Raw genomic sequence first — 26,047 nt, forward strand, 5'->3', positions numbered from 1 at the left:
ATTGAATAGCAGATGCATTTGTGACAGGTTATTCATTCATGAAGTGAATTTATGCAGACACTGTTTGATAAACAGTGATGAAAAGTAGCTGTGAAGAGGCAATTATGTGCTGTTCTGATTACCAAGCACTCTTGGCTGAAAGGCATTAGGAGGACAAAGACTGGGTTAGGTAAGCCTCTATTTGCTCTTCGTGATTGGCAACTCTCACAAAAAACAGATCTATGTGGCTCAACGAATGTACTTGAACACTTACTCGAAAGCAAAGTATTTTGGCATTATTTCAGTGTGCACTTCTGTTTCACACTTTTATTACAGTAGAAATTCATTGTCAAATTAGCATATACATTGACACAACTCAGCACCCCCACCATTTTTTATACATCAAAGCTAATTTTCTCTTTTTAAAAAGAAGCGGGCCCTATGTGGAATTGCCATGGATATCATTTCAATTTGATCAGTCATTTGGCAAACCCCCATTTCCCGAAATTCTGCATTTCAACTAGACTAACCACAGGAGAGACTTGTTGCTATGAGAAGCAGCTAATGAATTGTTAGGTTGAAGTGATAGTTCACCCAAAATGAAAATTCTGTCATCATCGACTCACTCTGAAGCCACATTATAATAACCTGAAATTCAGTTTTATTTGCTGAGAGTCTTCTTCTCCCTAAAAATCTAATCTTTAGACCAACATGAAGGGGGGCAGATTTAAAATCTTGTTTATTAGGGTGGCATGAAGACTGAGAAGTGGCAACAATGAATCAAGCATTCATGCACAGTTTATGGATTTAGGGCCTTACATACACATTAACCATGTCCATGAATATGCAAAACAGTTGCATTTCCTCAGATGGACAACAAAGTAATTATCTGTTTAAAAAAAAAATGACAAAATGTATTTTGTTATTTTTTGCCATAGGAATAGTCGGTATGCGATAAAGGTCAAAAAAGAGCAGCATTATAAAAAATAATAACATTTATTTGGCTGAAGTCACATACATTCCTGTCCAGTTGAGACATGATTTATACGAGGACCTCTGAGTTAGCCGAAATAGTCATTTGTTAAGTAGTTTTTTTAGTAGTTTATTTATGATGCTACAATAGGCCTACTATTAAACTACATTGGTGCTGTATGTTTTTGATACAATAAAAAGAACTAGTTCATAAGAGCCATTTGTTCGTGAATCGGACTACACTGGTGGTTCATGTGTGTGCAGCCTGCGAGGAGAACTTAATAGAAGGAGCTGCTGTTGTCTTGCCATTATTTCATGGTACACAGGCTTTCATCTCGTCACGAAGCACAGCTGCTGAAAATAAATCTTGGAACCACTGCTTACATTTTATTCAATGGGATGCTAAAGTGACAGTTTGGCAAGGTTTTATCTTAGGATGGCAGTGGCTCCCTGCCACCACGATAGATAAGCCTATTAGGGTGAGTAAATCATGACAAAATTTTGATTTACCATAATACAGTCAGCTTTTTTGCTTTGTTAGAAATATTGTTAATTTAATTTATTCCACAAACTTTCAGATGTGTTGACCTTTTTTTCAAAAAGGTGGGAAAATAATAATAATAAAAAAACAACACTGGATGGAACTCTCCATCAATGTTCAGACCTCAACTTTAATAAAAAATGTTCTCCTGACAGCTGATATTTACCTTAGTTTTTCTTTGTTTTCTTTGCACATCACATTTCATCTCAAACTATTCTGCTATCTCCCTGGTGAACAAGTTCTCTAACTTTTAATAAAGCTCTGTTAGTAGCAACATTGTAATGGAAGTGGTGCAACAACTGTGAGGCATTAATGTATAATTACTGAAAAATATATATAAATGATCTTCAAAAAATATTGACATTGTTTATGATCATTTCTTGCATTAAGAACATCATATTTTTTTATTTTAATTATGATTTTTTTATATCAATAAAATCTACACCTAAAGGCAGTTTAAATGTAGCATGATAAACACAATGTGACCTTCATTTATTTAAAAATATATGAATAAATAAAAACTTTTCTTTTTAATACAATTCAACCCCTGGAACATAAGAATAACTGAAGAAAATTAAAATCTCGCCCATAAATAAAACCCTCTTCATTCAACCATAACCAACAGCGATTATACAAAATAGATTTCCATTAATTTTCATATTAAAACTGTAACTGGAATTGTGATGGGTCTATTCTTTCATATAGGTACTGGACGCAGCTGTCTTTATTCATTAATCTAGGCTATATCACTTTATTCGCAATCTCAGTGTATTTCTCTATCTACGTTTTGAGCTTAGGCTACAACTTTTCTACCTTTGACCTGAAACAATATTCGATTGTTTTGCATCCTCACAAGCATGCAATTAATCAGCATGCAGTATACCCTGGACTGGACTCTGTAACCTCTAGCAGATTGCGTCGGTCCCTCGCTCACTGAGGAGTGTGTGCTCTTCATCTGGATCTGCTCCACGGTTTCACGGGCCACGTCACGTCACGGAGGGGGCAGAAGCGGATTCCTGAGCGCTGCTCGAGTTTCCTGCGATCACATCCTCAGATCCACATCTACAGCGGAGCGAGACGCCGCGCTTTTCCTCCTCCAGCTCACTCAATCGGCTCTTTTTACAAAAATGGTGAGAAACCTGAACGCTATTTGCAATCTTTTACAGCGTCTAAACAACTTGTGTCGAATTGCCTGGAACGCTTTCTCTGTGTGTAATGTCTTTCCCTTCTCTCTCTTCTCTCCGCCCGCTACGCCCGTTACAGATGTTTCGGTGTTTACCCGTGTTTTTCCTCCTGGCTGTAGTCTGCTGTCATGCCGAGGTAAGTTATATCAAACCTGCATTCATTAAGGAGAAGAGCTCGTCTTTTTTGAAAAATGTTTATGGGGATCCGAATTACATTCTTTCTGGAATCCAACTTGCCCTTAATGAACTGTAAAAGAAACGAGTCCGGGCAACTGTTAACTTAGAACAAAACAAGGGGGTAATGATGATTATTTTAAAGGCGAACTCAGTATTTTCTTCGTTTTGATCATTGGAAAAGTTTTACACATAATGAAAATCATTTAAATAATTTTTTAAAACACTTTTAAAAAATAATAACTTTTTTCCCATTTGCACTGAAAAACAAAAAGTTGGTGGGGAAACATTTTTCACTCAGAAATCGCTAGTAAAATTCACAAATACAAAGAAACGGGACATTGAAAAAAACATGAAGTTTTGCAGTAGAAAAGTAGTATTTGAAATGGTATTTTCTTGTAAAATATACTAACCGTTTTACCCAATTTATAAAGAATGGTGGACCAGCTGAGTTGTCAAGATGCATCTGTCACAAAACGCACATTTACATCACCTGGTTTGTGTTTGTGTGGTTAATGAGCTCTGTGTGTGGTGAGAGGTTGGTGGTCTTTGCATTGGAAATTCAAGAGCTGTAAACACACAGCTGTTAAAACCAATCAGATAACAAACTGTTAGGAGGTGTTTGTCCAGTGAGTTTACACTGATTTCAATGCTCAGATGCAGCTGCTGATGGGGGCCATATGTTGTGTTTTTTTAGTGTTGAGTTAATTGTGATCTTTCGCTCTCTAGTGCAATAACAGCCTGCCAGGTGAGCTGTGTTTAAGCCACACAAGAAGAGGAACTCAACACTTACAAATGAAAGCATTCTTTCACTGTATTGTGGAAATGACCTATGCATTTATTTTTCATGAAATCCAAGAGAATGCCTTCTACTTTTATGTATGTTAAGAAACAACATGCATTTTGGTGAAAGTTGTCTCTTGTGTCAGTGACACATGCATCAAGAATGCACTTCCTGCGTAAAACATCTGCAGATTCTCAAACAAGCACAATTATACACAAAACAAAGTGGCTTTAGCTTTAAAAATGTATGACATGAGATCACATGTTCCCAAGCATTATTTTTTCATTTAAATGAAGAGCTGTTGTTGTTAGAGCATGCTATTGTATAACAGCATGCACACTATTGTTTGGTCTCTGCTCTAGAATTATCTGTAAGTGATTTCATGCTGACAGGCTTGATAAGAAAACACTTAAGCTAAAAGAACAGCAACTCATAATGGGTGTCATGCAACCCGCATGATTCTTCTCTCCGCTATTCACGCAGTTCATGCTGTGGTTTGTCTCTTTCTTGTATCTCACTCAGTGGGGGCTTTGGAGCTGTCAGAGCTTGTGTTCCCTAAAGGCATGATGTGCTGCTTACATAGACAAGCTCTTAAAAAGAGTGTCACCCTAAATTAAAACTCAGAATTTCCTACTCCCACAATACAATTTGTGCTGGGATGATTTTGTAGTTGGTTGGTAGTGTATGCACACTGTAAGTGTAAGTGGATTTGTGTGCATATATACTGTATAGTTGAAGTCTAAGGTAAAGAAACTTGCTCGTGATTATGTTTTCATATAGAGCACATATAAAGACGTATTTTCGCCATTCATTTTCTCCATATGGATTTAAAGAGAAGTTGTAAAGAGAACCAAACCAGCTCCAATACAAATCATAAACTTTAAGCAAAAATGTATATGAAAATTAAGGGCAAAAAAAAAAAAAGATACAAGACTGCATAGATCAGTTGTTTAATAATCATAAACTTATCCAGTAAAGTATACTGTGAATGATATAATTGAACAAAAAACAAGGTTGCTATATAAAACTTTTGATTTATAGCAACTGTAACAAATATCATTGCTCAACAATCTTTTGCGGTAGGTCTTAACTGAAAGGTTTGCACATTATTGCCAAGCAATTCTCTATGGAGAAAGTCAATGGGTTTTTAAGTTAAGAATGTTACTGTTTTGCGCTTTATTGCAAGTTTTACGATTGGTAGTCAGCAAGAAACTTTAAACCATTAAAGGGTCTGTCATCATTTACTGTCATCATTTACGTACCTATGCTGTTCCAAACCTGTATGACTTTCTTTCTTCCATGGAATATAAAAGAAGATGTTTGAAAGAATGTTGGTAACCAAACATCCATTGTATGGACAAACTTTGGAGCTGTCAGAGCTTGTGTTCCCTAAAGGCATGATGTGCTGCTTACATAGACAAGCTCTTAAAAAGAGTGTCACCCTAAATTAAAACTCAGAATTTCCTACTCCCACAATACAATTTGTGCTGGGATGATTTTGTAGTTGGTTGGTAGAGTATGCACACTGTAAGTGTAAGTGGATTTGTGTGCATGTATGCTGTATAGTTGAAGTCTAAGGTAAAGAAACTTGCTCGTGATTATGTTTTCATATAGAGCACATATAAAGACGTATTTTCGCCATTCATTTTCTCCATATGGATTTAAAGAGAAGTTGTAAAGAGAACCAAACCAGCTCCAATACAAATCATAAACTTTAAGCAAAAATGTATATGAAAATTAAGGGCAAAAAAAAAAAAAGATACAAGACTGCATAGATCAGTTGTTTAATAATCATAAACGTATCCAGTAAAGTATACTGTGAATGATATAATTGAACAAAAAACAAGGTTGCTATATAAAACTTTTGATTTATAGCAACTGTAACAAATATCATTGCTCAACAATCTTTTGCGGTAGGTCTTAACTGAAAGGTTTGCACATTATTGCCAAGCAATTCTCTATGGAGAAAGTCAATGGGTTTTTAAGTTAAGAATGTTACTGTTTTGCGCTTTATTGCAAGTTTTACGATTGGTAGTCAGCAAGAAACTTTAAACCATTAAAGGGTCTGTCATCATTTACTGTCATCATTTACGTACCTATGCTGTTCCAAACCTGTATGACTTTCTTTCTTCCGTGGAATATAAAAGAAGATGTTTGAAAGAATGTTGGTAACCAAACATCCATTGTATGGACAAAATAAAACACTAAGACATCATTCTAAAAGATCTTTAATCTTCCTCAAAAAGAAAGTCATACAGGTTTGGAACAATGTGAAGGCAAGTACATGATGAGAGAAGTTACATTTTTGTGTGAACTTTATGCACAAAAATCGGCATGCCTAAGGATCAAACTCTAAAGAAAAACTCTGGCACATGCAATAAAAGAATCTAAAAAATAGCCAACAGTTCAATTTAAAGAGTCCTTTTTTCTTTCCCTTTCAGTCTTATCCTCTGTCCCTCTTTGTTGTTTACAGTATACATTAATGTACGAAGAAAATAGAAGGAGACAGTCCAGAATGTGAAACATTATCACACACACTCACACTCACAAACAAACACATTATCACAAACTGCGGAGGAGAATGAAATTCAGCTTTTCTCATGGCACTGGGTTTTTTCTAACATGACTAAATGTAATAGCAGAGGCAGGATAATGCAGTTACCTAAATCCCATCCTACGATCAAAAAGATTGCTCGCAGAGTTTTGAGTTGCTTTCTACCTGCGTTTCACTGCTGCCTTACAGCAGGTGAATCAACTGTGCTTCAAGCCCTGATAAAAATAGAAGTTACCGAGGGAAAAAGAAAATGAGGGAGAAAGAGAGCGTGAGGTTGGGAAAAAGAGAGGTGTAGTGAAAGAGAACACTGTCAGGGTCACAATGCCCCGTCTCCTGGAGACAAGTGGGCTTTAATAAGACTAGGCTTTAATGAGAGTCTGCTGTGATTTCAACTAATAATGGTGTATTTAAGTAAATTACAAATCAGACCATAGTGAAATAGTTGTTTTGATTTTTCCCGATGTAATGCCTTTGTCTTTTTGTGGCGTTATAATGAAAGAAATGTATATGTATTTGTTCCTAATGCACGTTAGTGGATGTGCCAGAAAAGCCAGCTGCCTCACAGCCCAGTCAGTCAATGACTTAGTGTTTTTGTATGAAGGCCCCTCATATGGAAACTGGTTGCAGACAGGCTGCCAATGCAGCATAACGTCATGTCTAATGATCCAGAACACATTCACGTGAGCTGAGAAATTACCAAGGAGGTCAGTAAGTCTGTGAGCGTTCCCTCTCATCTCAGTGGAGCTTGGAGCCATCAATGTAAAATGTTACTAGACAAAATTGATTCGGCGGAATACACAGCTAACTTTGAATGGCCGTTAAGTCTGTTCAGTTTTGAAAAGTCGTGCAGTGTATTCCAGCCTTTAGTAAACAGGATGATACTAACATATTGGATTTGGACTTGATGTCTTCATGGCCCCATATAATGATACACAGCATTTTTCCTGTCAGCACAATCAGTATTTATAAGCTTCACTAAAATGCTTTCAGTAATCTCTTGCAACGAGGCTCTGGCAGAAGGAATTCTTTCTCCCTCAGGGTGTGAGTCTAATGTCCACAGACAGCTGGTCAGTCTTTTATAAAGAGGATATAAACACTGCTCACCTGGTTACACCAGTGGGACACATGGAAAAGAGCTCAAATGAGAGCAGATATTTTAAGCTGTTCATCTCAGTCTCTGAATACTACATAGTATTTGTGCTACCAATACAAGTATAGTATAGTTAGTTCCATTTCACACTGAATCCAGTCTTCAGTTTATTACCCAAAAGAAGAATAGAAATGTAAAAAATCTGCAGGTTCTGTCTGGATCTGGTCATGTGTTGATTTAGACTGACAAAAACAGCTGAATACGAAAACTGAACTTTAGTGCAGACACAAAAGTCTTTTGTTTGAAGAACAAGGCTGATGCAAACTTGCTATGGTTGTTGTGTTGCTCAGTGTTGCTTGAGAGCTGTAATATATTTCATACTCTGACTGGAAACCATCTGCTGCATATTAACATTGAAAAAAAAGACACTATCCATATCCACTCTTTTCTGTTATTTTCCTTTTTTATCTCTGTCACTGTTAACTCACGTTTGATAAGCTTTCACTCTTATCTTGATTCCTCTCTCTTTCTTTCATATCTCCTTCATCACCGTTCTGTAGTTTGCATTGTTTACCATCTGTTTTCTCTCACCCGTTTTCCTTCGACAATTCCCTCCCCCATGTCTCTCTATGAACGAGCAGTGTCTTGTCACTGGCTTTGTACTGGTGTTTTATGGCCCTGTTTTGTATAGCCATCACTGCTGGCAGAGCTTGAAAGAGCCTTGTAATGAGAAGGAGGAACAGACAGTGGGAAGGATGAGGTGATGAGGGAAATTACACAAGGGATCAAGAAATTTAGCTCTGCTCGTTCTGATACTGGTGCATGAGGTGATACAGGGACAAGGGGAGTCAAGGAAGATGTAATAAAAAGACTATTTTCTGGGTAATATCCGAAATAAACTAATTTTTATGGTGCTTGTAGTTGTTCTCCACAAAATTACATGTTTTCAAAATGGGATGTGTAAACGACGGTCTCAAGGAAGCTCTGTGTAATTAGGGTCCATCAGACCCTGACACATTTCTCAGGGGTGTACTTTTGTTCAACAACAGCTAGACAGACTGAGCGCAGCAGAATGTAGGAGGCTTATGTTTTTAAAAGTTAAACTCTTTTTATTTTTTTTTCCTTAAAAACAATATTTGACAACAGCCAAAGACACTCATTTTCATGTGTACACAGACAAACATAAAACAACTGATCAGACTTTTAGCATTTTACTACCACAAAACCTGTCATAGATTTTATAGATGGAGAAATTGTTGAAAGCTTTGCTTTGCTTTAACTTTAACTTTAAAGGAGGCAGAGGTTTTAGCTGAAATAAACTTTTTGCACGCAGTTTCATTTAGAGATTTTAGCAGCTCTTATTTCATCCCCTTTAAAGCACCATTTTATATTAATAATTAAAATATCAATATTTATATTAATACTTAAAACTGGTCTCGTGAAGGAACTACAGGGGAGTTCCAGGCGAGTTGGTGAAAGCTAATAATTAATTAAAACATAAAAGTGTAAAATGAAAGTAAATAAATTAAAACAACCTATACATATGATGAACTTGCATGAAGTCATGAGATCATTAACCAACATCAAAACAATTGACAAAAAAATTGTTCTATGTGATCCTGCTCTATTTATTTCTCCAGTAACACTGTTTCGTCATTAATGAATAACTACACAGGAACAAATTAGTAACACAATTTTAGCACTATATTTAGCACTAATGGCAACTATTTAGAACTAACAAGAAACTCTGAATTAGTATAATGCTTAGTCGAATGTGGTAGTTCACTGTTAGCTAAGCAGTTACAGTAGCTAACTGCTATTTTTCATACCCCCAGAGAACTACTAAGAACTACTGTATATAGGTTCATAATTAATATGAGTAATGCATAATTAATTCTAAAGTGAAGGTCATGGTAACCCACCAGTAATGACTCAAGCATTACCAAATCCGTCGGATCAGTATTCTAAAGTGAATAACATGATACCTCTCTAGAAATGACTGAAATCATTCTAAGATTTTGAGAGTTTTATAGTATAGTAATGACTCAAGTGTTACTATGTTCTTCAGAAGGAATTACTAATAAATTGGATCAGTATTCTAAAGTGAAGATCATGATAACTCCCTAATATTGACTGAAGTCATTGTAAATTGTTGATGTTTTTGTAAGGTTCTGTATAGTAATTCATTCCAATGGATTTGACACAACACTTGAGTGAGTCAATATTTGGGAGTTAACATGAACTTCACTTTAGAATACTGATCCAAATAATTACGCATTTCTTTAGAAGGATGTAGTAACACTTAAGTCATTACTATCCAAAACCATATATCTCAAAAGCTTACAATGACTTCAGTCAATATTAGTGAGTTATCATGCTTTTCACTTTAGAATACTGATCCAAATAATTAGTAATCCCTTCTAAAGGATTTGGCAATACTTGAGACATTACTAATGGGATCTTCACTTTAGAATTAATTATACATTATGCATTATTAACATTAATTATGAACCTATAGTAGTTTTGACTAGTTCTCTGGGAGGTATAAAAATAGTAGTTACTGATTAGCTAATAGTTAACTACCGCTTTCAACTGAGCGCTATTACTTACTAATTTGTTAATCAGAGTTTCTTGTTAGTTAATAGTTGTTACTAGAATGGTAACAGAGCACTACTCATTTGTTCCTGTGTAGTTATTCATTAATGACAACAGTATTCTAAAGTGTCACCATTTCTCCTCATCCTTTCCTACTTGATTTTCATTTGAAAAAATCTACCATAATGTGTTGTCCGGTAGACAATAAATTCAAACATTTCAGACAATCAATATGTAGTTCAGTCATTAAACTATAGATAGCGCAGGCTGATATGTCCTTAATGTAATCTGATATCTATCACACAATTTACTACATGGCACAAGTTGATTGGTCTCTGTTTCATCTGCAGCCAATGAGCTTACTAATCAACATTTAAATAGTTTGGTTCAGTATTTGCTTTAAGCAAGTCAGAAACCCTCCACCTCCCCCAGCTCCACCTGTATAGATCTGCTATGGGAAATGTATGTACATATGCATCATGTATGTTGTGCGGCAGCAGTAGATGTTCACAGCAGCTTGCCTGTGGATGTATTGGCAGTAACAAATTTCTGCACTTGCTCTGAATCAACAGCAGCAGCATAGCAAATCGATTCCTCTAACACCAAATACATCAACATTGTCATATTCATTACCATGCTAAACTATTCAGAGTGTTATACAGTAAATACAGCATGCGCTATGTACAGGCAACAAAAAGTAGGTTGACTATGTGCAGTTGATGACTACCTAAGATACAACAGACTTGCGTCAGATGTCTAGTGGGGGACAAGAGGGTGGTGTCTCGGGCCTCACAGGACCATAAAACACCCCTGTCTCCTTTGAATAAATTACCATAAGGCACAGCTAAAGAGGTTTTAATGAAAGATAAGAAAACAGAGCAGTGCGTGGCCATTTCTGATTGAGAACAACATCCATCTACTTGCTGACAGGTCCTTCACCATATTATGGTGCCTTGTGCAAAGAAAAAGGCCAATGTGAAGAATGTGGGACTGCAAACAAGCACACTTCCTTCTGCAAACACATGTCAGCCATTAACCTAACTCTCCCAGTCCATGACCCTTCACAGAGTAGTGCAGCAGACAGGCCTGGACGGCTGGAACAGAGCCTAGATACAGATGGAAGGCGGGACATAGACTGAGAAAAGTAACTTGGGTGAAAGAGAGAAGTTGGCAGGATCTACAAAAAGCAGAAGACTGGCTGTAATCCTGAGCGACAGCCAAAATGAGACAAAAGACTAGAGGCCAGAGAGGAGTAAAATGGATCGATTCACTGAGGTGCAGCGAGAGATGGTGCCACTTGAGAGGAAGCTTTAAAGAGAGCGATGGAGAAGAGAAATAGAAAGAGAATGTAATTACAGCAGCCGAAATGTAGGAAATAAAAAGGAAAAAGACTGTCCCATGCTGCCCGCAGTGCGCTGGCGTCCAACCACTGTCTTATTGCCAAGACTAGATTTGGAGACTGCTGAAAGGGCATTAAAATTGTGTCACTTCGGTGATAGGATCGTTTTTTTTTTTATTAATTCAATCATAGAGATTTATGAGAATTCATACTTAGTGCAGTACCAGCACTTATTGATACCTCAGACATTATATTTTTAATTTTTGCAGATAATTCAGCCAGGACTGCTTATTTTTATTTGGTTGGTAATGCAATCTTTGATATTATTACTGTTAAAGTTAACTTGCAAACTTATAGATATTAATATTATATTATAATATTTAACAGCTTGCTTTATTAAAATCCAGTTTGATCTTAGAAACAATACTAGTTTTATTTTATTGCATTGCATTGCATTTAATATTTTCCCTCACAAAGATTTGGATTCTATGAACTTTAACAATGGTCTTGTTGGGTTGTGTGTATTGAAAATCTTAGGCCAAAATTCCATACAATTTCATTTTCAGTTGTATTTAATTCCTTCAGAAAGAGCGAATCTATTTCTAGATGGCTTTTTTAAAGCCTATTTAGTCCTTATGGACAATTGAAATGAGAAAAGAATGATGTTATTTTTCCTGAGTGCTGAGTATACGAGCTTTTAACAGCTCTGCCACATTCACACACTCTGTTTCTTTGTGTGTGTCATTGAGAGCACGCTCCTGAGGCCTCAGCGCTGCTGATTACTGAGAGCCCCGTACAACCTGGAATGTGATGCACTGAAATAGAATGACATCACTGGAATTCCATTCCAATAAAGGAGAAAAATGGACAAGAATGCACAGATGGGACGGCACGCATACCTTTTTCTCTGATTGATATGTTGGGAGTTTTGATGCAACAGTCAGAAAGGTTTTGTTGTTGTTTTTGTTTTTCATAACAAAAAGCATGCCGTTTGAGAGCAGTTCAAGTGCACTGGAATTTCAGCTGCATATTTGTGACAGCTCCTCTGACCCATATAACTGAGAGGTTTGAAACAGGACAGACTCTACTGGAATGTCCCATGAGAGAATTCAGGAGAGAGGAATTCCTCTCTGTCCTCCCTGCTCTCTCTTTAGGAGGCATTTCTATTCAGTGGAAATAACTAACACTGTTGTTTGTGGGAAAATTCAGACTTTGAGCTTGCAAGCTTGTGTATAGGAAAGAAAAGAGGAGAGAAAATAAAAGATGAATGAGGGAAGAGAAAATAAATGACATCATACCATTGCATACTTTAGAGAGAACTTGAGCTCATTAGCTGTGACATCATCTTTTAAACAAATAAAATACACACCCAAAATGCACAAGATTTTAGGGCAAGGCTTATTTTTGAATTTAAATTTCTTAAAGGGGTCATATGATGCGATTTCAATTTTTCCTTTCTCGTTGGAGTGTTTGGAGTGTTTCTTGGTGCATAAAGAAGATCTGTAAAGTTGCAAAGACTAAAATCTCAAATCCAAAGAGATATTCTTTATAAAAGTTAAGAGTTAACCACGCCTACCTAAAACGGCTCGTTCTAACACACCCCCACATACCTACGTCACTATGTGGGAAGATTTGCATAACGCCGCCCAAATGTTCACACAAAGAAAGAAGGCGTAACTTTTATTCTCACTGTAGTATTGTTGCTGCCGCCATGTCGTGAAGACGCTGTGTGCTTCGTTGTGAAAGCGAAACTACTTTGTTTGGTCTTCCGAAAGAGGACGATATCCGCTTCGTCATGCCTGGAGCTGATCCGTGCTGGTCGCTGAGGGAATACATCAACTTCGCGCTGTGGATCGCCGGATCGGCTTTCACCGTGGACGAAGCGGAGTCCAGCCCGGGGTTGTCACATGCGGTTGCCGCTCCTTCGTCGAATCTGCCGGCCGCGCCGTTCTCGACCCCCCCGCCTCTGCTCACTGTAGCCCGGCCTCAGCTCACGCTAAGCCGCGGCTTCCGCTCACGCTAGCCCGGCCTCCAATAATGTACAGTATGTGGAAAATAATGTGTTTTTTAAACTTTAAACCGCATAAACACATTTCATTACACCAAATACACAAAATAATGTTCTTTTTAGCAGCATCATATGACCCCTTTAAAGTGAAGAAATAAAAGGAATAGTTTACCCAAAAATTCAAATGTACTCACCATCAGGGTATCCAAGATGTAGATTAATTTGCTTCTTCATTGGAACAGATTTGGAGAAATGTAGCATCACATCACTTACTCGCCATCCTCTGCAGTGAATGGGTGCCGTCAGAATCAGAGTTCAAACAGCTGATAATAATACAAGTCATCACAATAAGTAATCCACACCACCAATTAATGTCTTGTGAAGTGAAAAGCTATGTGTTTGTAACAAACAAAACCATCATTAAGACATTGTAACTTCAAACCTGTGTAAACCAGTGAAAAAGTTGTCTCATCTGAATTATTTGTATTATGATACACCAAAATACATATTTTGCTGACTTCGATAATCCAACATTTTCACTTGGCTCTTTGAAGTATAACGTTCCACAGCCCAGTGTTTCTCAGAGTTGTGTAACGGCGCTGGGTCAGCAGTACAACAATCACCATCTAACAAGGCCATTGATTACAAACCTAAACACTCTGCCTCATTAGGATGTGCTACACTTTGCTTGTCATTTAGAGCTGTATTACACAATGGTTTTTGCTGCTAGTGTTTATACTGTATTAATATGCATGCATTCTACACATTGTTGCTTACCATTTGCAAAGCAAGTTTCTCCATCATAGTGTATAACACTGTACAGTGAAGAGCGGGGTAAGATGTGCCACAGCTTCCAATTAACTCTAGAAAACTTTATAGTTGCATGCATGTGACAAAACATTTTTGTCACATGCATCATATTCAGTTGTCTGTGACTGAAGAATTCACATTGTAAAGCAGTTATGTTAAAGCTATTTTGCAAAAAGCTAATTTTGCACATGGCAAATAAAATGTAGTTTAACTAAAAAGCAAACATTTGGAAGTCTAATATACTGTATATATTATATGATGATGTTGAATTGCATGAAACCATGTAAATTATTTGACTGACAGTTAACCACAAATTATTAAGCACAACACAACATCTCTAAAAAATCTGAAAAAAAAAACATTTAAATCTTCTGAATATTAAAAATGTTTTTAGGCTGGTTTATGCAAATCTTGGGTGCAGGAAAATGTGAACGATGTAGATAAGCAAAATTAGTATTAGGAATAAGGTAGTATAATTTCTTAACAGTTTATTGTATATACAGTATGCAACTCATTTATGAGCACATATTTTTTTTAAAGTAAATCATCCACATATTCTCAAATAATTCAGATTTTTTTGTGAAAAATCATATTTCCATAACCCTGTGTTGTAGATCTTGCAATTTTAGGTAAAAGCAGACATAATGAAATACAATTTGATGCATTCATTTTACAACTGTCTCATTTCTCCTTGGCTAGACAGCTTAAGCACAAAGTGGCCAGAACAATCATATTTTTGTGGTATCATAGCCATCCTGTGTCTCCAGTGCTCTTTTCCTCTCTTTCTTATTATTTTGACCATGTAAGTGTATCCTGGCGCACAGCTTTGCATTCGAGTGTCTTGAATTCTTGCTCAGCTGTGGCTTTGCTAGATTGCCATGGTAATAGAGATGCTGTTTGACATGCCTTTCATCTAACGTAATCAGCTTTCAGTGATGCTAGAAGGAGGCCTTGAGTGTGGTTTGTAGTCTCTTATGCTTTTTAGCTCGGTTGCTATCTTTTTTCCCCGCATCCTCTCATCCCTGCTCATTTCCAGTCCACGGTTTCCCAGCATGTCCCTCTCGATGCAGAGAATGTGTGAGCTCCAGCAGCACTGTATCTGCAGACTCTGCTCGGGGTTTAGTGTGTCTGTGTGGGGGAAGGTCAGGAAGTGAAAGCCTGGCTTTGTCTAGAGAAGGATTGCTTTTTTGCACTTGCATTCTTATGAGCAAAAATCTAAATTCGAATTCCCAGCCTGCCATGTGCAACCATTTATCTTCCTTATAGAGCAAGGGTGAAGTATGCTATGTGGACACGCAAGAACAATTGGTTTTTTAAAACATTATCTCCCAGTCGAAAATAATGACACATTAACGATAACGTGTGGGATTAGTCATCATGGTGGCACATTCCCACAGCAGTTTATGTTTTTGATAACATCTATTCACCATGCAAACCACTAAAACAAGCATTGTGTGCCTGTGAAAGCACACATTTTTCAGTGATTCAGGAGCTAATGTATGATCCTCTCAGGTTGTTTGCATTGTAAGATCAATGTGCTTTATGCATCCTGGGGACAGAGTTAATGATGTTTATAAAATAAGCCTTCAGCTAGAAATTTTAATTATCCTCTCTGACTCTTGGGGTTGTTGAATACATATGGGTCAGTAGAATGACACTCTCTTTGATTAAGTTATTCAAAAATACATTAAAAAAAAATATTTATACAGACTATGACTATGATTTATGAATACACCTTTTATGATGAACACGTTTTTAATTTCTGAATTACAATGATTTTTTTTGTGGGGCTGGCCTGGGATGTGTAAACATTGTCTGGAGATTGTAATTGTGAAGAAAAAGTCCTATTGATTGGAATTCTATAAAGACATATTGTTTTTTTTTATTATTTATAAAAAAAAAACACAGTTAAAGGTATAGTTCACCCAAAAATTTAAATTACCCCATGATTTACTCATGCTCAAGCCGTACTAGGTGTATATGACTTTCTTTATTCAGACGAATAAAATCAGAGTTATATAAAAAAATGTCCTCTTCTAAGCTTTTTAATGGCAGTGAATGGGTGTCGAGATTTTGAAGCCCAAAAAAGTGTATCCATCCATCATAAATAGTGCTCCACACGGCTCCAGGGAATGAATAAAGGCCTCCTGAAGTGAATCGATGTGTTTGTGTAAGAGAAATATCAATTTTTAAAACCTTATAAACTGTCATCTCTAGCTTCGAGAATGACATTCCAGCGGATGATGTAGGACGTAGGCCTAGCGTACTCTCCAGTGAGGAGTGACGAACGCATTGGGTTGGGTATCGTTTGAATTGTATCAATTTCAATTCCGATTCTGCTTATCGATTCCGATTCTTTTTGATTCCCATTTTCGATTCCAATGTGATTAAATAATGATATCAAACATTTATCCTGTGTCTCTTTTTTGCAAACCATTTATTGGAGCTGAATACCATGAACAAAAATCAACAGGCTACATAAAAACTGGACTCTTTAAGAGCTGTTTGTGTGCAAAATAGAACTGCATGATTCTGGATAAATTGAGGGTTTTTTTTTCCCCAATGGAAGTTGTGGATCTCTCATGATTCTAAAGAAAAAACATTAGACAACTAAACAAAATCACAAGTAATTTATGAATGAATGATTCAATGACTCAGTCAAGATGTACTAGTTTCATTACTGGATGAATCAGCGGTCTTGAACGAATCACTTGTATGATTCAAAGACAAATACATTTTAACAGCCCGCATCGATTCACTTCAGAAAGTCTTTATTAACCCCCCGGAGCTGTGTGGAGCACTTTTTATGATAGATGAATGCACTTGTTTTGGGCTTCAAAATCTCAACTCCCATTCACTGACATTCTAAAGATTGGAAGAGCCAGGACATTTTTAAAAGGTATTAGGATATTTTAAAGTCACAATGTGTAATTTCTATAATCTCTGACATCTTGTCATTGACCCATATATTGTACGAACACAGACAAAAAAGAAAACATTTACACTGACCTCTATGAAATACCTTGATGACTAGTGAACATCTGTTGTGGTTAAATTTGATGCTGTCCCATAATACTTACATCTGTACATCCTCTGCTTCACACATTTACAGTTACGCCCAGCGGCATTCAGAACAGCTGAAGTCAGCGTGTTGCTGTTTCCTCGCAGGGTGACATTTATGCTTGAGTTATGGAGATGTTGATGCTCCTGGAGGGAGATCAATGGAGGTTTTCTCTGGCTGGTGACATTCACTCTGGCAGTATTGACTCAGAAATTATGTTCAAAAACAAACAAACAGGCTCCTTTGGGGTTTCCTCCGCACATCGACAGGGGTTTGGGTCGCATCCATCTGTGAGTCTAATCAAGCCCACCCAGCTGCTGACTTAGTTATGAGAAAACAGCTAATTCTAATCAGCACATGTATACGTATACGTATTGGTATACATAGAAAACAATTAAACCTTTAGCTAAACGAGCAGGGGCAATGAGTTGTAGACAATGGACTCTGGAAATAGTTTCCTGGAGGGGTTTTCTTGGTGCATTATCTTGAATTTTCCATTGGCATTGAATCTTTGAAAGATGTTTGGAGTTTTATTTCAAGCACTTAGTGGCAAGTCAACTAGATGTTCCCTTATTAGATATTCATAAACTGCATTTGGTTTTCTGACTCATTTCTGTCAAAAAATCTGTGTCATTTTACTTTTGGATTGACAGAAATTCTAATTACAAAGTCTACACCGTTCATGAAGCGACTCTAATACACTTATTTGAATTTTGAGTTCTTTTCCATGCCAGTTTATTGTTGTGGTGTCACAGAGTTTACATTCTCTCTCCAGCATGTTAAAACAAAATGTGGCTGCTTTCTGATGGCTGAAAGTCAAAAGACTAGCTACACAAAATCCATACATGTACTTTTTTCTCTTGCATTCACTGTAATCTTTTTCCTGCACTCTCAGTTTTCTTGTCCAGTACAGCCATCATGTTTTACCGGTAGTATGCTGTATCTCTTAGTTTTCAGATTGTCTTCGGTGCTCCAACACAAACTCCCTTCCCTTCCTCAGTGCTTCTGTTTATATTCAGTTCTCCAAACTCTTACCACTGTGCTGAAAGGAACCCGACAACCTCAAGCCTTTTGTGTTGTTTCAGACGGGATTCTTACTGAACTGCTTTTAAAAACAAAGACAGTGAAAGCTGTCTTAAGATAAGTGGCATCACTAGCTGTGCATGTCAGACGATGTTTTTGCACTGGCGCAGGTCTTCTGTTGAAGTGCACCCCGCATTTGTGATGCAGTCTGGACAGCATATTATCTGGTTCCAGCAAATTCATCAGTAAACATCAGCCTTTTTAGCATGCAGCTTTTTCAGTAATTAAAGATTCAACTTACAAGTACATTTTTACGAGTAAAATGACTCACGCATGGTGTGCTGCCATAATGTTAGTGCTGGTACATCAATTTTATCCATTAGCAAAGCTCCACTTGGCTACAGTTTATATGTACATTGAAATGTAATATATAATGTTAGAATTACTAATGAAATAGTGTTTAGTTTGAGTTGCTTTTGTGTTGGCAAAAGGTCATTGAAAACCTGGTGGTTCAGCAATTGGTAACGAAATGATGTTTGCTAATTATTCAGATGTCATTAACTAAGAGCTGGAAGCAAACAATGATGTGGACGAATCACATAAACCTGAGCACAGATCAAAATGAGATGCAATTCAAATGTCACTCATGGCATGATTATGCTCACGTTGCATAATACATTGCATAATTATACTCAATTATGCTTACATACAGTAAAAACCACCTGCTATTTGGTTAACGGTAGGTTGAGTCTCGTATGCTCACCAAGGCTACATTTATTTAAGGAAAAATACAAAACAGTAATATTGTGATTTTTTTTTTTAAATAAGTACTTTCTATTATAATATATTTTAAAATGTAATTTGTTCCTGTATTGCAAAGCTGGGTTTCAGTCATTAGAAATCATTCTAATAAGCTGATTTGCTGCTCAAGAAACATTTCTTATTATCAATATTGAAAAAACTTGAGCTGCTTAATATTTTTATGGAACATTTTTTTTTCAGGATTCTTTGATGAATAGAAAGTTCAAAAGAACAGCATTCTTTTGTAACATTATAAATGATTTTACTGTCACTTTTGATCAATGTAATGTGAAATTAAAGTATTAAATTCTTTCAAAACATTTTTGATGATTTTGTACGTTTAAAATTACATTAGATTTATTTAGATTTCAATACATGTAATGGTTCTGTAAAACTAACATTTTCTGCAATAAAATAAAAATTATAAATTGCCTTACACTTTTTCGGTAAAAGTTATTTTATAATGCAATACATGTACTTTTACAGAAAAGTATTGCTAATATTGCTTTTTTTGAATGCAAAAAATATGACTCATATATGTTATGGTAGAAAAAAGTCTTCCCAGATTTCTCATTTGCGTCACACTTGATTATCTTTCATAGAGTTTCATACAGGTATTACTATAGTGATCTATCAGTTATTTTTATTATATTTATCAGTTATTATGTACAGAGGGGGTTTATGCTACATTTCATGTGTAATGCATTGTGTTTGTGTGTTCAGCACTGTGCAGGTATTTTAAGGGATTATTATATCAGTTAATTTAATACATGTTATAAATGTAAAACATGCAGGCACAAAAATATCATGAAACATCGTCTCGGTTACGTATGGTAACCCTCGTTCCCTGAAGGAGGGAACGGAGACGTCACGTCGGATGACCGACGAAATTGGGATCTCGCTTAGAGAGACCAATCTACTTCGAGTGTAAACTAAACGAGCCAATGCACACTTGACACGGGAAACCACCACCGCTGAAGCGCTGTACCGCCAACACGAAGAGCTCTCCAAGAGCGTGCTGAACTCGTTCAGTCTTCTTGTCTCAGTAGAGTAGTCAGGAGCAGAACGATGTGATCGCTCGGCTCCGAAGCGAAAAGCTGAATATGCGCTGCATCTGCTGCCTACTTATACTCACGCTGTGATCAGCGGCAGCTGGATGCAATAATCGCATGCCAATGTGCATTGGCTCGTTTAGTTTACACTCGAAGTAGATAGGTCTCTCTAAGCGAGATCCCAATTTCGTCGGTCATCCGACGTGACGTCGAGAGTGACCGACTGAAAGGGAACATATGTTTTGGTGAATTTCTGACAACCACCTTTATTATTTAATAAGATTTGTGCACTGCATATGTGCGTACACTGTGAAGGGAAGTGTGATGTTTAGTCATTTTTGTGGTGAGACGAACAGGTAATGATTCTCTCTGCTTTGACAACAATCTCCATTATGAAGCCATAAGATAGTCACACACTCTTTAAATCAGTTTGTGGAGTGAGAAAGTCCCGAAATGTGCTTTTCTCTGGGTGAATAGAGATCCAGCATGGAGAGGAGACTGTATGATGGGAGAAATATCAATGGGAGAAATAAAAAGCTGTCATCTACATTTTCCTCCTTGCATCGTGGAGTCAGTTAACCTGGGTTCAGTCTTTCTCAATCTATCAGTCACTGCTCTCTGCATGCGCCCATTAATTCTTCCCCTGAAACTAATATTCCTCCTTCTCCTGTCATTCTCTCAGCCTATTCATTCTGCAATTTATTCCTTTCTCTGCTGAGAGTCTGCATTTGCCCTCTATACACTTGTAGTCAGCACTGCACAATGCTCTGCTCCTGGAAGCCTAATTTATGAAATTCATTAAGCACAAAGTGCGATAAAGAAAGAGACGAAACAGGTAGAAGAGGAATAAAAGGAAAGAGTAAAGTAAATGAAAGATTGAAGCCATGTGAGACTCTTTCACTGGGACAGGACATGATTCTGCTTTTATTGTAAGAGAAAATGGGCGACTGTTATCTTCAGTTGCAATGTAGCATGTTATCCGGACTATTATGAAAGAGAGGCGTTTTAAGGTGCGCTGTACTGTTTTTCCACAAGGTCCATAGGAACAAATGAGAACAGATAGCCAGATGACAGGGATGTGACAAACATATCTCCGCCGACTAGATAAGGACAGGAAGAATTATTTTTTTCAGCGGCCTTGGATGTGGAAGCATTTTTCCTGTTCATTTTCTCCATATGTGGCCATTTCATAAAATCCTTTATATTCAAAGAACCAAACCACCCAAACCAATACAAAATTTGAGTAGGCATGAAAATGAAAAGGCATTCACCCTATCTATTTTCTAAATTGAAGTTCTTGATCTTATGGTGAACGATTCATCCATGCATGTTTATTTATTTATTCATTTTAACCCCTTCAAATTATGTATAATGTATCTTTAGGTGAAATGACGGTCTTCTCTCTGGTGACGTATGCGAGTCTTCTCAAATCATGTATTCTGCTTAACCCACCCCATTCTTACTGTGAGTTTGCATTCATCTCCCCCATACAGAAATGTAATATATGACATATTACCCTATACATACATGCTCTGGATAGATGAAGATAGAAGTTTATAACGTATATAAAATCCCCATAGTGAAATTTATATATGTACATCACCCCAAAATGTATCATTTGCACTCTCAAAATGTTCCAAACGTTTATGAGTTTGTTTATTCTGCTGAACACAAAAGAAGATGTTTTGAAGAATGTTGGTTACCAAACAGTTGCTGGTACCCATTGACATCCATAGTATGGAAAAAATATTATGGATGTCAATGGCTACCGTCAACGGTTTTGTTGCTCACATGCTTCCGAATTTCTTCTTTTGTGTTCCACTGAGCAAGGGAAGCTCAGCTGTCAGTGTGGAGTGACATGAGGGTGAGTGAATGATGACAGATGTATATTTTTATGAGAGTTATCTCTTCAATGTTATGTGGGAAGCTAGCTCAGCTAGCCTGCAAGAGCTCACGGCTGTGGCCACCATTCCTGTTTCTATGGTAACAGTGAATTTTTGATTGGTGGATCTCGCTTCAGGAATTTGGGTAGTGTAGTACTACATATGGAATTCAGCTATTAAAAATGAAGTTTCTGTTAGTTACTGCTTCTGCAGAGGCATATACAGTCACTTCACAAACCTCAGAACTCAGGAAGTCTTGAAAGCTTTATATGCTCTTGCTTTAAAAATTCTCTTTGGAATATAGGAACCCTAGAAATCACCTACTTATAATTCAGCATCCATATTTTAGAGTTTTAGAGCTGTTTTAGCTTGTGTAGGACACATATTTTAGTTATAGGAATTCTATTGGAAAATTGTTTGGCATTTAAAAGTTTGGGGTTTGTAAGTTTTTTTTGTAAAAAAAAAAAATAATAAATAAATAAATACTTGTCTTAAGCGATGATGCATTAAATTGATCAAAAGGGCAGTTGTTTTGAACTGTCTATTCATAAAAGAATCCTGTATCACCGTTTTCACAAAAAAAAGAAAAAAAACAGCACAACATTGGTAATAATAAAAAATGTTTCTTGAGCAGCAAATCAGCATATTATAATGATTTCTGAAGGATCATGTGACACTGAAGACAGGAGAAATGATGCTGAAAATCCAGCTTTGATCACAGGAATAAATTACATTTTCAAATATATTAAAATAGAAAACAGTTATGTCAAATTGTAATAATTTATGACAAATTGTATCACAATGAATGGTTTTACTCTGTTTTTTTTATTAAATAAACACAGCTTTGCTGAGAATAGAAAAATAAAAATTAAAAAATTCTTACAGACACCAACATTTTGAACAGTATTGCATGCACATATGAGATGTATTGTATTTTTATATTTGCACTTCAAAAAGAAAAGGTTATAAATGCAGAACCTTATAAGGGTGAAGTGTGTAGCTGAAGACTCTTCCTCTCAGGCATTGCTATTTAATTGGAGCTCTCTTCCCTCCCAAGACACTGGGTCTTTTCCCTCTAGCTGTTCTCAACACTTTCCAACTTTCTTGTCTCTTCCACTTTTCTATTATTTCCTGATTATGCCTTCTCCACACTTTCCTCATAGATGCATTTGAACAAGCGTAGGATACACCCACTAAACTTCTGGGCTGATCATCAACAGCTTGTTGTGGCCTAAATCGGTCATTTTAATTAAAACAATGAAATAATTAAAAAATTATTGTAATAACTGCCTTGCGGTGTGCTGATTATCTAGTACGGTACATCTGTATAATCTGACCTTTTAGTTTCGATGTGTTTGTTAGTCCCACAGTTCCACTGTCTCAACAGTTTTCAGAGTCGTAATGAACAGCTGTCGTCCGGTCCACAGAGATTTCAGCTGTTCTCTGCCACTCATCATCCCAAAAAAGGATAGTTATCCCAGAAAAGAAAATTCTGTCATTTACTCACCCTTAAAGGAACACTCCACTATTTTTGAAAATAGGCTAATTTTCCAACAGTTGAGTTTTACCGTTTTCAAATCCATTCAGCCGATCTCCGGGTCTGGCGGTAGCACTTTTAGCTGTAGCTTAGCATAGATCATTGAATCTGATTAGACCGTTAGCATCCTGCTCAAAAATGACCAAAGAGTTTCAATATTTTTCCTATTTAAAACTTGACTCTTCTGTAGTTACATCGTGTACTAAGACCGAAGGAAAATGAAAAGTTAGGAACACATTAACATGTGATAACCGTGATCCGATCAAGAAGATTGTGTCATCAGTCAATCAGGACACGGCGCGTTTACACTGCAGAGGATGGCCCCGGTGCAAAGTCGTCCTGAAGTTGTGGGTTTTATTTTGAAAACCATTTTCAATCGTGGGACATTTACAAATCAAAATAAGTGTACAAGTCTCACTAGCGCTCCACAGCCTAGTGTTCTCCTTCTCTCTTCTGACAGTTTGGGAGAGAGGGGGTGAGGTTTTGCGTGACGTTGACCTGCGAATACAGACACAATGGTTGGATTGCATTTACATTATACTGAGATCCGATCACAATGCGTGATCAATGCCAAGTGTAAACGCAGCCTTAGTTTCAGTCTTTCTGAAAATCCTGCGTCGAATTGTGCCTTGTTTGTAAATGATTCCACGGTAAAATGTAGTGAACCAAGGACCAAATTCTTATTGACATGGTCTGGATCTTCATTAAAAATAAAGTTAATCAAATAAAGTGTATCATTTGGTTTCTGCACAGACCTGCGTTTACCGCTCTTGTCATTTACTTACTATGTGTGTGAATCAGTGGGCGGGGCTAAACAGGCAGTGATGTAGAATTGGTGGGTGGGGCTAAACAGGCAGTGATGCAGAAGCAGGCGTTGATCTTCTGCAGAGGCGGAATTCAGCCACACTATTAAATCATAGAGTCATACATTCCACAAGCCGTCGTTTTGGCAGACTGGCTTCAATATAAGCTGTTTTTAGACTAATGAGAAAGTTTTGAGTTATGAAACTTACAGGATGTTTTTATAGTACAATGACCTCTTATAGATCAAAAGTTTAAGGGAATTTTGATTTCTCAGGTCATGACACCTTTAAAGAATGTTTACATTTATTTATTTTTTGACCATATGGAAGTCAATGGGAACTGAAACTGTTTGGTTACCAACATTCTTCAAAATATTTAGTGTCTCCTTTTGTGTTCCACAGAAGAAAGTCTTTAGGTTTGGAACCACGAGGGGGAGCAAATGACAGAATTTTAATTTTGACTGCCTTAAAGCGTAATTGTTCACACATACAGTCATTAATTTTCAATGAAAGTTTGCAATTTCAGGCAACATTAGCAGCACAGACTTTTGACAGTGAGGCGTAGTTCAGTAATATGCAAATGAGAAGCACCTATCAATACAGTTACCAATACAATAGCCGCCTCATACAGTTTTTTTACACTGCAGTCAAGTTTAAACTGATTGCACAGAGACACTGTGAACACCGTTTCAAGACACATGCACATGCTCTGAGCCGCTAAGTTGCAACCGACTAAGTTGCCTCTTCCCTGCCTGAGGCACAAACCCACCTGACAGTTTTTCACTATATTAAACTTATATTACCACTGCAAGCATTTGGTTAACAGCCACTGACCAACATCTGCGCTGAGAATGTCTAGTGGTCTGACTGATGTAATATTACTCTAGCAATTATGTGGTTTGTGTGTATTGCATCTGAATACACATCTGCATACTTTATATACAGTAGCTGAATTTTTAAAAAATGTCTTTACCAGTGTTAAAACCAATTCTACACCATTGAATCAAAGGGGAACAGAGAGTCATTCATGTCATTATAAGTATTGAGTGAGGAGATTGATTTCATATTTTAATATGAATGTGAACTGATTTGCATTTTAACTCTCACTATGGCACCGTGACCTCTGCCGACACTGTCGTTTGTCATATAGCACTGCATTAGTGCATGTGTTAGCTATATTAAATGTGATCCAGTTGAGCGGAGGGTCACATTTCTTTGTGGTCATGATTCGTGAGTCAGACACAACCGCACATTCCTCGACTCTTCTGCACCAGGAATGTTTGCTCTCTGTCTTTCCCCTCTCCTCTCTCCTTGGCAATCACAGCGGTCCCTCGGTCTGCCAGAACAGCCCTCTGGATATACAACAGCAACACTGTTCAGATGTGCTTAGAGGAAAAGACTCTTTTCCCACTCAACTACTCATGTGTAACCACTATTTTAACCACAGCTCCTGAGCACCTGAGGTTGATTGCATTTATACTGCAAAAAACTTTAAATCAGTATTTTGTTTTTCTTTTTTGTTTTCCAGTAAAAATACCTTAAAGGGGTCATATGATGCTTTTTTAAAGATCATTATTTTGAAAAAGGATTAATTATTTTAAGGTTTCCCTAAATTATTTAAAAAAATGAATTATTGACATAAATCTAATACAGTTTAATACGGTTTTGACTTAAAAGGTTTTTTAAGTCTTTCATGCTCACCAAGGCTGCACTTATTTGATCAAAAATACAGGAAAAACAGCAATATTGTGAAATATTATAAAGATAGTTTTTCTATTTGAGTATATTTTAAAATATAATTTACGTATTATAATGCAAAGTTTAATTTTCAGCATCATTACTCCAGTCTTCAGTGTC

General features: G+C 36.9%; 1 protein-coding gene across 2 annotated transcripts in view; it reads left to right on the forward strand.

Moving 5' to 3' along the window:
* Positions 1-2,261: 2,261 nt before the first annotated feature.
* The window catches only part of LOC107715905 (follistatin-related protein 1-like), a 41,623-nt gene continuing 17,837 nt past the window's right edge, over positions 2,262-26,047 (forward strand). For both annotated transcript variants that reach the window (XM_016522160.1, XM_016522161.1), the window contains exons 1-2: positions 2,262-2,622; positions 2,756-2,812. In XM_016522160.1, coding sequence (XP_016377646.1) covers positions 2,620-2,622; positions 2,756-2,812 — 60 coding nt within the window. In that variant the 5' untranslated portion in view covers positions 2,262-2,619. The remainder of the gene's footprint in view (positions 2,623-2,755; positions 2,813-26,047) is intronic.

The sequence above is a fragment of the Sinocyclocheilus rhinocerous genome, unplaced genomic scaffold (assembly GCF_001515625.1).
Source record: "Sinocyclocheilus rhinocerous isolate Xijiao unplaced genomic scaffold, SAMN03320098_v1.1 scaffold600, whole genome shotgun sequence".
NCBI classification, from domain to species: Eukaryota; Metazoa; Chordata; class Actinopteri; order Cypriniformes; family Cyprinidae; genus Sinocyclocheilus; species Sinocyclocheilus rhinocerous.